We start from the raw sequence: 13,814 nt of genomic DNA, 5'->3' as shown, positions 1-13,814 counted from the left end.
AAAATATAACTCACTCCATCCAATGGAGACAAAGGACACGATCACACTGAGCTCACTTCCATTACTGCTGAGAGCTTGTCACAACGGATTGGGGAAGGAGGGAACTGCCAGAGATAAAGGAAACACTATGAGACAGGCAATGTAGGACTTATTATAATAAATTCTTTTATGTCCATGGATTTAAGCCTATTTATGGAATAAAATCAATTTAACAGTAGCTTTCTCCGATTTCACAGTCTCCTGAAATATTGTTTAGTTTGTGCACAATCTCAAATTCCACAGCATGTCACTAGACTTGGAGGAGATGCTGGGAAAATAACAAGCTTCTCAAACGAGAAAAAACAAAAATAGGAAGCAGATTCACTTGCAGTGAGCAAAGGGAAAAGAGTGGGAATCTTACTGTATTCATCTATGAAAAAAGCAAATTCATCCAATGGCTTGCAATGACACACACCTGCCCCAGTCACCCACCTGCCCCAGCCACCCTACCTGTCCCTAGTCCCCAGAGGCAACCACTTTCAACAGTTTTTAGTTCTTCTGGTGGCCTACTCCACCGTTCCAAACAGCTCTCTAGTCATCATTTCTTGGTTTGTCAACTTTGGACATCGTGTGCAGATATAAGACGTCACAAATCAGGATTGTGTGTTTACTCACTCTTCAACTCCCCTTCGTCCCGATTTTATTGTTATTTTTATTTTCCTCTGTGTTCGAACCTTTCTAGCTTCTGCATCTAGAAACTCTCTCTTGAATCCCCATCCTGTGAGATGAATAAACTGACTCCCTCACCCTCCCTAACTTTTCTCTCTTCCATTTCTCCACCCTTGTCATCTGTGTTTGTAGAGTCTCAAGGTTTCTGCTCTGTAACTACAATTAAGTCTTCCATGCTTTAACTACAGATTAGTTCTAAACAGTGAAAACCACAAACCCAATAGGAGCGTTAACATCATCAGCATATAAATATTACACTAAAAGCTGAGTCCTGTACTAGGATTCCACTTGTCTAGGATTCACAAACTGCTCAAAATCATGACATACTTTAGCTTGCTTCATATTTGGACCAAGTTGTCTTAGTCCTAGAGTTCCTCTTTTCTTACTAGAGAAAAAACATGCCGGCCGGGCGCGGTGGCTCAAGCCTGTAATCCCAGCACTTTGGGAGGCCGAGGCGGGTGGATCACGAGGTCAGGAGATCGAGACCATCCTGGCTAACACGGTGAAACCCCGTCTCTACTAAAAATACAAAAAAAAAAAAAAAAAACTAGCCGGGCGAGGTGGCGGGCGCCTGTAGTCCCAGCTACTCAGGAGGCTGAGCCAGGAGAATGGCGTGAACCCGGGAGGCGGAGCTTGCAGTGAGCTGAGATCCGGCCACTGCACTCCAGCCTGGGTGACAGAGCGAGACTCCGTCTCAAAAAAAAAAAAAAAAAAAAAAAAAAAAAAAAAAAAAGAAAAAACATGCCTTTTTCAACATTTTCCTAGTATCTTCCAGTTCCTTAATAATCCTAACCAATGCATGGAATTCATTCTGTTCTTGGAGCTACAGAATGAATTAAAAAAAAAAAAAAAAAAAAAAACCTTGCAAAGACTGACTTGTTCCTGGTTATCCCCTTCAGAAGGTATGACTTTTCCCCCTGTCCTTTCATGAAAATTTTTCCCCTTTCATAGTAAAAATTAACAATAATTTTTAAGAGAAATGTCACCCATTATCTAATTGATATAACACAACTACTTTTATGTCTGCATACTACTTGGAGTCCTTATCCACTGTAAATAAATTTAACACAATCATAGTTCACAACGATCCCCTTTTTATGGCTGTGTAACACTCCACTGAGTGGATATATCATAATTTATTAAACCCACTTGGGAAGCGGTACAAAGAAGTAGTTAAAGTACAGGCACGAGGCTGGGCGCGGTGGCTCATGCCTGTAATCCCAACACTTTGGGAGACCAAGACGGGCAGATCACAAGGTCAGGAGATCGAGACCATCCTGGCAAACATGGTGAAACCCCATCTCTACTAAAAATACAAAAAATTAGCAAGGTTGTGTCGGCACACGCCTGTAATCCCAGCTACTCGGGAGGCTGAGGCAGGAGAACTGCTTGAACCTGGGAGGCGGAGGTTGCAGTGAGCCGAGATTAAGCCACCGCATTCCAGCCTGGGCGATAGAGCAAGACTCTGTCTCAAAAAAAAAAAAAAAAAAAGAACTATGTAAAGAAAGAGTTCACAAACACAGAAAAAAATAAGTTTCCTTCCTTCTTTAACAAAATTTTCATTGCCTTGCTTAAGCAGGTATCTTATTCACAATTGCCTCTGAATAACTTTCATTTATTGTCCAAATTCAAATCTAAAATTTTTATCAAATTCAAATCTAAATTTTTGTCAACGATAAAAATGTTACCTATTGCAGGCTTTATAAAATTGTTCAATCGAAAAGGTAATATCACAAACATTAAACACTCTCATGCTAATAACGTTTAATGTCTTCACTGCTGCATAATATGTGCATATATGTGTACACATACACACACCCTCTGATAAGGTTTGGCTCTGTGTCCCCACCCAAATCTCATTTTGAATTGTACTCCCATAAATCCCAGCGTTGTGGGAGGGACCCGATGGGAGATAACTGGAATCATGGGAGCGTTCCCCCACACTACTCTCACGCTGGTGAATAAGTCTCACCAGATTGGATGGTTTTATCAGAGGTCTCCACTTCTGCATCCTCCTAATTTTCTCTTGCTGCTGCCATATAAGTGCCTTCTGCCATCCACCATGATTCTGAGGCCTCCCCAGCCACGTGAAACTGGAAGTCCAATTAAACCTCTTTTTCTTTCCAGTCTCAGGCATGTCTTTATCAGCAGCATGAAAACAGACTGATACACCTTCCCAATATGACTGCTTTAACAAGAACAACACTCTCCCTAATGGGTACAAACAGTCTAGCAAGTTTGTTTAAAAAGATTTGTCTTAGCGTGGGCAATACAGTGAGACCCCGTCTCTACAAAAAATTTATAAAATTAGCCAGGTATCGGGCGGATCACCTGAGGTCGGGAGTTCGAGACCAGCCTGACCAACACGGAGAAACCCTGTCTCCACTAAAAATACAAAAAATTAGCCCTCTGATAAGGTTTGGCTTATTAGGGCGTGGTGGCACATGCCTGTAATCCCAGCTACTAGGGAGGCTGAGGCAGGAGATTCGCTTGAACCCGGGAGGCGAAGGTTGCAGTGAGCCAAGATCGCGCCATTGCACTCCAGCCTGGGCAACAAGAGCAAAATTCTGTCTCAAAAAAAAAAAAAAAAAATTAGCCAGGTATAATGGTGTGCACCTGCAGTCTCAGCTACCTGGGAAACCGAGGCAGGAGGACTCATCACTTGACTCCCCGAGGTCGAGGCTACAGTGAGCTATGATCACACCACTGCATTCCAGCCTGGGCAACAGAGCAAGACCCTGTCCTTAAAATAAAATAAAAGACATGTCTTACTAATTTATAGTCACACTTCGTTCAAGGTGGGAGGGATCCTAGAAGTTATCTAGTCTTGAGGCCCAAACGCAGTGCAAGATTAGACGGGGCAAGGTGGGGTGAGGTCAGTGAGAGCTCACAAGCTTTGTCATCTGACAGGTAGCTAGCCCTTAGCTCCTTCTGCCCCCCTCCACGAAGGTGACTTTTTTAAACCCAAATCTATGTCTTTATTCCTATTAATTTAAGATCTTTGCAATTCTGACCCTGCTATCAAATATATCTGTTATACATGCCACATCTTTATCAAAACCACTGGCACGGCAACAGAAGACCTTCACAAAGAGAAGAGCAGGAGGAGGAAAAATCAGAGGCAGTAAATGTAGATAATGTTTAGAGGTTCACTGTAAGAGAGAAATGGGGTGGTAGCAGGATAGTGATTCGGTGGAGAGATCAAGCGGTTTTTTAAAAATACTCAAACATTTATAGGCTAATGGAAATAATCATTCAAATGTGAAGGAAAAACAGTATGTAAAAACATGTCATAAGCTGTAAAGTTCAACATAAATATAATTTATTATATATATCCAGTTTTCTCTTGCCAGGCTATTTATGTTAAAATTTGATTTTTAGAGCCTCCAGCTCTTTCTGAATTCTCCTTCTGAATATTCAGAGACCCTGCTCCCATGATCATATCTCCTTTTTCTCTGAATATTTTGAAATCTGCGTCCAATAGCCCCTGCCTTTGCTGTTATGAATTCAAACATTACATGACCCCTTTCACCCAAATCTTGTTTTCACATCAATCTCCTCCACTGTTTATGAGAATTTCTAAAAACCAATTTCAGATTCGTTAAAGGAACCATCAAAGGCGTCATCTAATAGGATTACATTTTTAAACATAAAAACCTAAGATTCACTTTTTTGAGTTTTATTGCATCCCTAAGCAAGTTAACAAAAAAAGGTTTATTATTTGGTAAAATTATTCTCTAAGGGTGTAACATCCAATCCTGAAAATTTCTATGCAAAGCAAGAAGTGGCCGATACTAAATTCTTCCCCAGCAGCACATCTGCATACATAATCACATCACCAACACAGGCTTTCTCCTCTCCCAACCCCCACTCCGGGCTCAAACAAAAAGTTAGTGTGCACACACAGAAAGCACATTTACAATGTCTGCTCCACAACAGACCCTGCTAGGCTGCTCTGCAGAGGTACTAAATAGTTTGCTCCTAGTTCTAAGCTTACTATTTGAGTAAGTAATAAAGAAGCAACGGTGATCTGTGCATAAATACACAACACGTTCCTTCAAAACTCCGTTTCTAAACACAAATTCTTTACCAGTTAAAATATAAAATTTGTTAGCCCCAGGCAAATGATTCTACACCCACCAATGCATTCCACTTAATGGCAAAGACATATTTTTAAAGTATACTTGTTCATAAAGAATCTCATAAAGTATACTACATAAAGTATAGCACTTGCCAAAATATACTTTTAAAATACCAAAGTGCCTAAGAAAAAAAAAATTGACTATTTGTTCTTTAAAGGGATAGGACAAATAAATCTTATTCAGAAATTCACACGTGATAGTAGCACTGCAAAGCAGACAGAAAGGTTTCTAGTTTCATAAATCAATCCACAGCTTTAAAATGAGCCATCATGTTAAACTCTAGGAAAACTATAAAGTTCTTTTGTCTTTATGTTCATTTCTACCAAACACCCTCAAAACAAATTTTCATGAATTTCACATAAATTGGCCACAGCTGTTTTTGGACCAGGACTTGTCTCATAACTTTGTGTGTAATCTGAACATTACTTTGCTTAGTGTCAACACATAGTAAGTCCTCAATAAACATGTCAAGAATTCTCCTCAATTCAAAATTATAAGAGCATCAAAGTCATAAGGATGCACTATTTTTTCTAAAACTAAAAAACTGTGAAACTCATTAAATCAAGATTATAATGTAAAATATCCAAGTATTCCAATTTTAAATCATCTTTTTAAACACGAATAATTTTAACAGACACATATCACCACTTCTGTTTCTAAAATAAATTCCTACGTTCCTGCTGCAACAGCAGATTTAGATTTCATATAAACCCATAGGTTTAGAAACTATTGACAGGCAGACTAACTTATAAAGATCCCCAGCAGAAGCTATGCTTTATAGAGACGGATTTTTTTAAATCTGTTTTGTTCACTGCTGTTGCCTCTCCTTCACCAATGCCTTGGCACACAGGATTTCAATTAATATTTGCTGGACTGAAAAACGGCATATGTGTGTGAAGACCCTTGGTACAAAGCCAGACTCAGACCACCTGTAGGATCCCCCACCCCCAACCCCATCCCCCTGAGAAAACCTGGAGCAGGCCCATGTGGGACGGACACAAAATGACCCCTAGAGAATCAAGGAAAGGGAGACTAAACCTCAAGGGGACTGACTTCACACTCAGTCTTCACACACTGCCCAAATGTGTTCATTCTGTTGCAGTGTCTAAAATCTCACCAACTGAGAGATTCCTTTAGGTTACCAAATCTCCTCTTTTCAGAATTAAGGAACCATTTAAACCTGTCAACAACCTTAAGAGATGTACATTTCATCATTCCATTTTACAGATGAGGAAACTGAGGCTAAATGGCAGAGTTACTTTTCCAGTGTCACACAATATACATAGAGCACAGGCCTGACTCAGAACCTTTCATCCTACAGCGCTGCCTCCCCACTGAGAGGGGAACAGGACTAACCTTCATTCACACCTCAATACATGAGCTGGTTCCCAATACCCTTCTACAGAAACACCTAAAGTAAGCTTTCTCAAAGACGGGGCTTTGGTTTGGGGTGACAGCAAGCAACAAGTAGTTAAAGCACATGAACACTGTGGAGGCAAGGATCTGAAGTTCAGACCATGGATTTGGGGTGCTTGAGGGAACCAAGCCTCAAAGACAAACCACAAATTTCACAACACTGCAGAGGGCCAGCCCTTGCTCCAGAACAGCTTGCCTCCCTCTTCCTCTTTCTACCCTTCCACGTGACCCTCACGGTTCTCCCCACCAGAAAAGAGGCTACCATTGTTAGTTGCCAGAGTCTGGCCACACTGTGCATCTCAACCACAGTGACTGGCACAGAGCAGGAACGCAAATATTTACTGAATGAACCCAAGACAAAAGTTGTTCTGTGGCCAAGCTGGGACCCTAACTGCCATTTTTCAACACAGTGGAGATGAGATATGCGCCTGAAGCACCTGATTACTGGTGTAAAACGGACTTTTAAAAGCCCAGTCTGAGTTGGGGACAGGCTACAGTAAAAGCCTTACGTGATTATTTTTCCCCAGCCAGCCTGTCTCAAAGAAGAAAACAGCTTGGCACTTTGGCATACAAATACAGACCTCAGAGGGGCATAATATGCTAATATCTTAAAAGTGTAAAAGCAAACCATTACTTGATTTAGGCTGCCTACTTTAGGTCATCCTAACACGAACAGCAGTTTAGAGAAGAAAAATCCCCTCTCAGCATTCTCAGGGTGACAATGAGGGTGGCGATAATAGCAGGTATTTCCCAAAAGTTCAAAGTGGGCCAAAACCCAAAAAATCACATTCCGCGATGTGCAAAACGTTTCCTTCAAACCATGACTAATAATTTAAACAAATACATGTTTACACCAAATAATTAACTAAACAAAGCCCATGTTTATAGGAAAACATGACATTAAGCCAAATGGTTTCAAAGACAATTCTTGAAAATTTTACCTATTTCCCTTTTGGTCGGCACCCGTGACCTGAAAAGCCTTGGCTAGTAGTTCTGATTAGTATCAAATCCTCATAATGTGACATTTTTAGGCGTCAAATTACAGTAAAACTACTAGGGCAAGAACAGGAGCCAAAAGCAACAGGGAAGATGTCCATTTTCCTCTTACACCCCCCGCCTCCATTTACCACTTAATGGCACGTTTTTATGTTAGAAAAGGGCCGCATCCTTCGAGATCCAGCGCAGCGTTAAGTCCGTGATTTCAGGAACAAACCTGCCGCTTCCAAAATACAGGCTGAGATGTCCTCCCCATGAATTAGTTTTGCGCTCTTGCACCACCTCCTTTGTCTACGCTGTCCCTGCAAACTCCTAGCTCAATGCCCTCCAGCAAACAAGCTGCTGAACGCAAAGACGACCGTTCCAAGTCTTTTTCAAAGAAGGGGAAAACCCAATCACGCTCCTGAAGCCTAGTTCCCACGGGAGCAGGCCGGGCTGTCCACGACGGAAGCCTCGACCCCGGCTGGGGCCGTCGGCCCGGCAGCGCGCAGCGGGAGAGCCAGGGCCAGAGCCGGGGCCGGGAACCCTAGCCCGGCCGCCTCCGCGGGATGCAGCGACCACCGCCCGCCGCCCCCGGCCCGGCACTCACCTCCGTGGAGGGGCAGCGGCGCCAGCACCTGGCCGCGGACCTCGGCCTTGGGGGAGTCCAGCCCGTAGCGCCCGCGGTCGATGCGGAACGTGAGCGGGGCTCCGCGGCCGGGCTCTTGCACCGTCACGTTGATGAGCGCCGTGTAGTACTCCTGGCTCGCGTTGTCTGCCCGCGCCGGCCACAGGCTGCAGGTCAGCAGGGCGAGCGCGGCGAGCCGGGCAGGGCCCGCCCGCCCCGCGCAGCTCATCGTCCCTCCGGCCGCCGCCGCCGCTCGCGGACCGGGCTCCGGGGCCGGCGCGGAGAGGCGGGGCGGGCGCGGCCCGGGCTGCGGCGGGGCGCGCGCGCGCGTGGCTTGCGCGGGGCCGGGGCCGAGCCCGAGCGTGGCCCTCCTGGACGCTGCGACCCCGCGGCTCGCCGCCCTCACGTCCGCCGCCCGCCCGTGGGGACGCGCCCATGGGCCCTCGGCGAGGGCGGCGTCTCAGGTCGCACGCGGGCGTCTCTTCAGGGTCCCGGGAGGGCTGTAGGAGCGTGCCCCCTCCATCCCCCCGGTCGGTCCCGCCGAATGGGAGGCGCCTCGCAAGGACGCGGCGCGGGAGGGGAAGGGCGGCACGGGAGGAAGCGCCCCCAGGAGGGTCAGAGGAACACAAAGTCCCTCTTGCGCGGCTGCCGCCTGAGGCGCGCGTCCGCCGCCGCCCCGCCCCCGGCTGGTCTAGCGGCAACGCACAGGCCTGAGGCGCAGCCCCGCCCCGCGCGCATGCGTGCGAGGGCCTGTCCTCTCCCGCCCGCCTGCACGAGGGCGCGGGCAGCCGGGTCACCCGCCGGCGCTGCCTGTTTCTCTGTCGGGCGTGATGGCCGCAGGGCCTGGAGCCCGGGAGATCTGCGAGGGCATATGGAAATGTGTGAGAACAGACTACAAAAGAAAAAAAGTTCTGGCCGGGCGCGGTGGCTCAAGCCTGTAATCCCAGCACTTTGGGAGGCCGAGACGGGCGGATCATGAGGTCAGGAGATCGAGACCATCCTGGCTAACACGGTGAAACCCCGTCTCTACTAAAAAATACAAATTACTAGCCGGGCGAAGTGGCGGGTGCCTGTAGTCCCAGCTACTCGGGAGGCTGAGGCAGGAGAATGGCGTGAACCCGAGAGAAGGAGCTTGCAGTGAGCTGAGATCCGGCCACTGCACTCCAGCCTGGGGGACAGAGCAAGACTCCGTCTCAAAAAAAAAAAAAAAAGAAAAAAGTTCTAACTTTAAAATAAGTGTTTAAAATTAAATGTCATGAGACCTATCATTCATGTCATGCAGTTGACCTCATGGATGGGGGATGACTGGCCCGGACCTGCAGGGACACGAGTGGTTGGGAAAGGCCAATAGGGCAGCAGTCCCTAACCTTTTGGCACTGGGGGACGGGTTTCCTGGAAGACAGTGTTTGCAGGGACTGAGGGAAGAGAAGTGGTTTGGGATGAGGCTGCTTCACCTCAGATCATCAGGCGTTAGATTCTCCTAAGAAGCGCGCAGCCCAGATCCCAGCACGCGCAGTTCACACCGGGTTCGCGCTCCTATGAGACTCTAATGCCGCCCTGATCTGATGGGAGGCGGAGCTCAGGCCGTAATGCTCGCTCGCCTCCTGCTCGCTCACTGGTTCCTCCAAGGCCGTGGGCACGGGTCCGCGGCCGGGCGGTTGGGAAGCCCCTGCTCTAGTGACTGGGTGAAATACTCCAGGGGTCCCCGGACCATGAGAACCCCCCCAACACCTTCCCAAACGCGCGCACACACGACTCTCACTTTCTCTCTCCACGGCGTGTAAAAGATGTACATCGCTCTAAAGTATCAACTGAAGGGAAGAATGGGGCCGTGCAACTGATTTCAGGAACTTACAGGATCTTTGTGGGGAGGCGGAGGGGGAAAGTTTGGCGTCTTCTGACCAACCAGGGTTGACTCTCCGGTCTCCTATAGCGGGAAGTGGGTGGAGTCAGCTTTGCGCAACCAACCGTCCTGAAAATCCGGAAAAGAGGTAGCTCCCCAAAAAGAAATTTGAGGCACTGTTTCCAGGAAACGGTACGGATGCAGTGCAGGCTAAAACTTAAGATGTCCACTACTGGCCAGGCTCAGTGGCTCACGCCTGTAATCCCAGCACTTTGGGAGTTCTATGTGGGAGGTTCACGAGGTCAGGAGTTCGAGACCAGAATGGGCAACATGGTGAAACCCCGTCTCTACTAAAAATACAAAAATTAGTGGGTCATGGTGGTGCGCGCCTGTAATCCCAGCCTGTAATCCCAGCTAGTTGGGAGACTGAGGCAGGTGAATCGTTGGAACCTAGGAGGTGGAGGTTGCGGTGAGCTGAGATCGCGTCACTGCACTCCAGCCTGGGCGACAGAGCAAGACTCCATCTCAAAAAAAGAAAAAAAAAAGAAGACAGATGTCCATTATTGATGACTTGGTGACATCCTTCACAATTTCTCCCTCCATTTCCCTCTCTTCCACCCTCTACCATAGTCCTTATAGACCATGCCCTGGCCTATGGATAACGGCTTTTTCTTTCTTACTTATCCTCAACAAGCACAGCCCCTAGACCAAAGCAGTGGGATCCCCACCCTGGGCCTGGCATTTAAAGAGTGCTCTGATCTGGTCCCCCTCCAGCTGGGCCCTTCCTAGGGCAGGGAGTCCTTAGCACCAAGGTACCCATGCTCTAGCACCCACGACCCAAATATTCCTTGCCCCCACAACCCGGGGCCACATCTAGGGCCTGTGTGGGGCTCTTCCCAGTGAGGGTCTCCTGTCTTCTCGCTGGGTATGCCCTGGCCGACCCCTGCCCGACAGGCTCATGGCCTCTACTCCTTTGTCCTTATAAGGGAGGAGTCTTCAAACTGTAAGATGCCCACAACCCCTGGCACAAGAAACAATTATAGAAGCTCACAAGCACCACTTTGTTAATCAGGTGGGGAGGAAATGGCTTTCTCAACCCTTCTGAATTTGTCAGGGAGAAAGTTGGTTCCGGAGCACCTTTAACACCTCCCTGGCACTTGCCGATCTCCTCTTTAAATAAAGCGAGATGAGGTCTCAGTGCACAGCCTCATCAGGCACCGGCATGTATGGCGACATTCACACCAGCCTGTACTTGGAAGTGGCATTGTCTTTTAAGGAGACCTTAAGGGGTTTTGTTTGTTTGTTTGTTTGTTTTTTATTTTCCCAGGCTGGAGTGCAGTGACGTGGTCTCAGCTCACTGCAAGCTCTGCCTCCCAGGTTCACGCCATTCTCCTGCCTCAGCCTCCCGAGTAGCTGGGACTACAGGCACCGCCACCACGCCTAGATTTTTTTTTTTTTTTTTTTTTGTATTTTTAGTAGAGACGGGGTTTCACCGTGTTAGCCAGGATGGTCTCGATCTCCTGGCCTCGTGATCCACCTGCCTCGGCCTCTCAAGGTGTTGGGATTACAGGCATGAGCCACCGCACCTGGCCAAGGAGATCTTAAGGTTTTAAGGAGACCTTAGGGAGACAAGAGGTTTTTCATTTATAATAGTGAGACAACGCTACCTTTTAAAATATTGTGGTAAAATATGCATAACATAAAATTGTCCATCTTAACCATTTTTAAGCATATGGATCAGTGGCCTTAAGTACATTCACACCGTTGTGTAACCTTCATCATCCGTCTCCAGAACTCTTTCCATCTTGTAAAACTGAAACTCTGCACCCATTAAACCTTCCTCCTCCCCCAACCACCATTCTTCTTTTCTGTCTCTATGATTTTGATGATTCTAGTTACCCACATCGGTGGAATCATATAGTATTTGTCCTTTTGTGAGTAGGTTATCTTGCTTTGCATGATGTCCTTGAGGTTCATCTCTGTTGAAGTACATGTCAGATTCCTCCTTTGCTAAGGCTGAATCATATCACATTTTATGTATATACCAAGTTTTTTTTAGCCATTCATCCATTCCACTGTATGGATATAATACATTTCGTTTATCCATTCATCACAGGACACTTGGGTTGCCTCTACCGTTTGGTTATTGTGAATAATGATGCTATGAACATGGGGCGTATAAATATCCCTTAATGCTTTCAATTCTTTCGTGTATATACTCAGAAGTGGAATTACCAGATCTAATGGTAATTCTATGCTTAATTTTTTCCAGGAACTGCCCTACTTTTTTTTTTTTTTTTTTTTTATATAGTGGCTGTCCCATTTTACATTCCCACCAACTGCCCAAGGGTTCCAGTTTCTTCACATCCTTGCCAACACTTCTCTATTTGTTTTTCAAAATAGTAGCCATCCAAATCGGTATTAGGTGGTATCTCTTTATGGTTTTGATTTGCATTTCCCTAATGATTAGTGGTGTTGAACAGCTTTTCATGTGCTTATTGGCCATTTGTATATCTTTACATGATGTATATCTTTTAAAACATTTAAGAAAAAAGTGAATTAATTAAAAGTATTGGTTAAATAAAAGCACGAGTGGTTTTATTGGACATGGCAGGTCTCCTGGAGGATGTGTGCCGCAGTCTGACTCTGGCCCACGCTGGCCTGTGAATAAGCTGCCCACGAGCCTTTTTCCTTAATGGGGTTATTTCCCTGACTCTACCACGCACCACATTCCCCTGCCTCTGTGTCCATTTCTCAGCCCACAATACATCCTAGGTCACCTGTAAGCCTCAGCTCAAATTCCCCTTCTCCCCAGAACTCCAGTGGGGCCCCAGCTGCCAGCCTCCCACATCCAGGCCCCGTAAGAGCTTCAGTCCTTCAGAAGAAGAGCTGTCTTCTCTATGAGCAATGTCTGCCCTCCCAGGACAGCAGAAGGGGTAATGTGTGTGTAAAGCATGCTGCACAGAGTTTGGGACTCCAGCAATCAGAGGCCAAGCAGCGTCCCCTGGACAGTGCTAGATACCCCGGTGGGTCGCCCAGATTTCCCAAAGTCCAACTCCTGTTCCTCCTCCTCTTCCTTTTCTTTCTTGAATGGCACATAATCCCCACTGTTCCTAGGAAGGCCCTGCTCTTACTTCATTACTGATATGTTCCCTTTTATCACCATTTCTCACTCCATGACCCATAGGAAACCATTTTCGTGTGCTTCATGTGTCTCTTTTGTTTGTGTTCTTGCAAAATGCATGTTGTTGCTTAATGTGCATGTGCTTTTTAATTATTAAACTGTATTGGGTCATTGATGTCATTCTGTTTCTGATCCTCTTCAGCCAGCACTATATATTTTTTTACTTCTTTCATACATGTATTAATTTTTTATACTGCAATATAACATACATATAGTAAAGTGCAAAATTTTTATGTGTACAACTCAACACGTTTTTTATGAGGTGCAAACACCCTTTACCCATTATCTAGATCAAGATGGAGAACATTACTAGCACTCCTGAAAGTTTCCCTGAGCTTCTTAGTCGTGAGCACCCCACCATTCTGATTTCTTTTCATCTTTCTTTAGAGACAGGGTCTTAGCCTGTCAACCAGGCGGGAGTGCAGTGGTGCAATCATGGCTTCTCGCAGTCTTGAACTCCTGGGCTCAGCAATGCTCCCACCTCATCCTCCTGAGTCGCTGGGACTACAAGTGTGCACCACCATGCCCAGCTACTATTCTGACTTCTGTTGCTTTTGATTAGTTTGCCTTTTGTTGAACTTTATATAATATAAATAGAATCACACAATATGAAATCTTTGGTGTCCTGTTTCTTTTTCTTATGTCTGTGAGATTTTGTGTTTTTGTGTGTGTAGTTAGTTTGCTCTTTTTATTCTCCGTATAATATTCCACTGTTGATTTATCCATTTCCTGTGGATGGGCATTCATATTGATTTTTTTGGGAATGTGATGGATTGAGCCATTATGAAGCCTGCATGCCTCTTGGTGGGGATGCGTCTGCATCTCTGAGAGTGTCCTTTGGAGCGGGATGATGCGTCACAGGCAGGCATGTATTTAGTGTTGGTAGGCACTGGGCGCCATCTTTTCTTTTTCTTTTTT

The 13,814-nt window shown here is 46.2% G+C and overlaps 2 protein-coding genes across 10 annotated transcripts in view; both read right to left on the bottom strand.

The window, feature by feature from the left end:
• The window catches only part of RNF130 (ring finger protein 130), a 157,848-nt gene extending 149,295 nt beyond the window's left edge, over nt 1-8,553 (bottom strand). For 3 of the 9 annotated variants that reach the window (XM_050794225.1, XM_050794227.1, XM_050794231.1), the window contains exon 1: nt 7,852-8,547. In XM_050794225.1, the coding sequence (XP_050650182.1) occupies nt 7,852-8,098 (247 nt within the window). In that variant the 5' untranslated portion in view covers nt 8,099-8,547. Of the gene's footprint in view, nt 1-7,851 lie in introns of all 9 variants that reach the window. The other 6 variants (XM_050794232.1, XM_050794233.1, XM_050794226.1 and 3 more) reach the window with 6 other exon arrangements.
• Nucleotides 1-13,814, bottom strand: part of TBC1D9B (TBC1 domain family member 9B) — a 322,522-nt gene that overhangs the window by 196,423 nt on the left and 112,285 nt on the right. The gene's annotated exons all lie outside the window — the stretch shown is intronic.

Source organism: Macaca thibetana, chromosome 6 (assembly GCF_024542745.1).
Source record: "Macaca thibetana thibetana isolate TM-01 chromosome 6, ASM2454274v1, whole genome shotgun sequence".
NCBI lineage: Eukaryota > Metazoa > Chordata > Mammalia > Primates > Cercopithecidae > Macaca > Macaca thibetana.
Note: the sequence above shows the minus strand (reverse complement) of the source record. Positions and strands in the feature narration are given on the sequence as shown.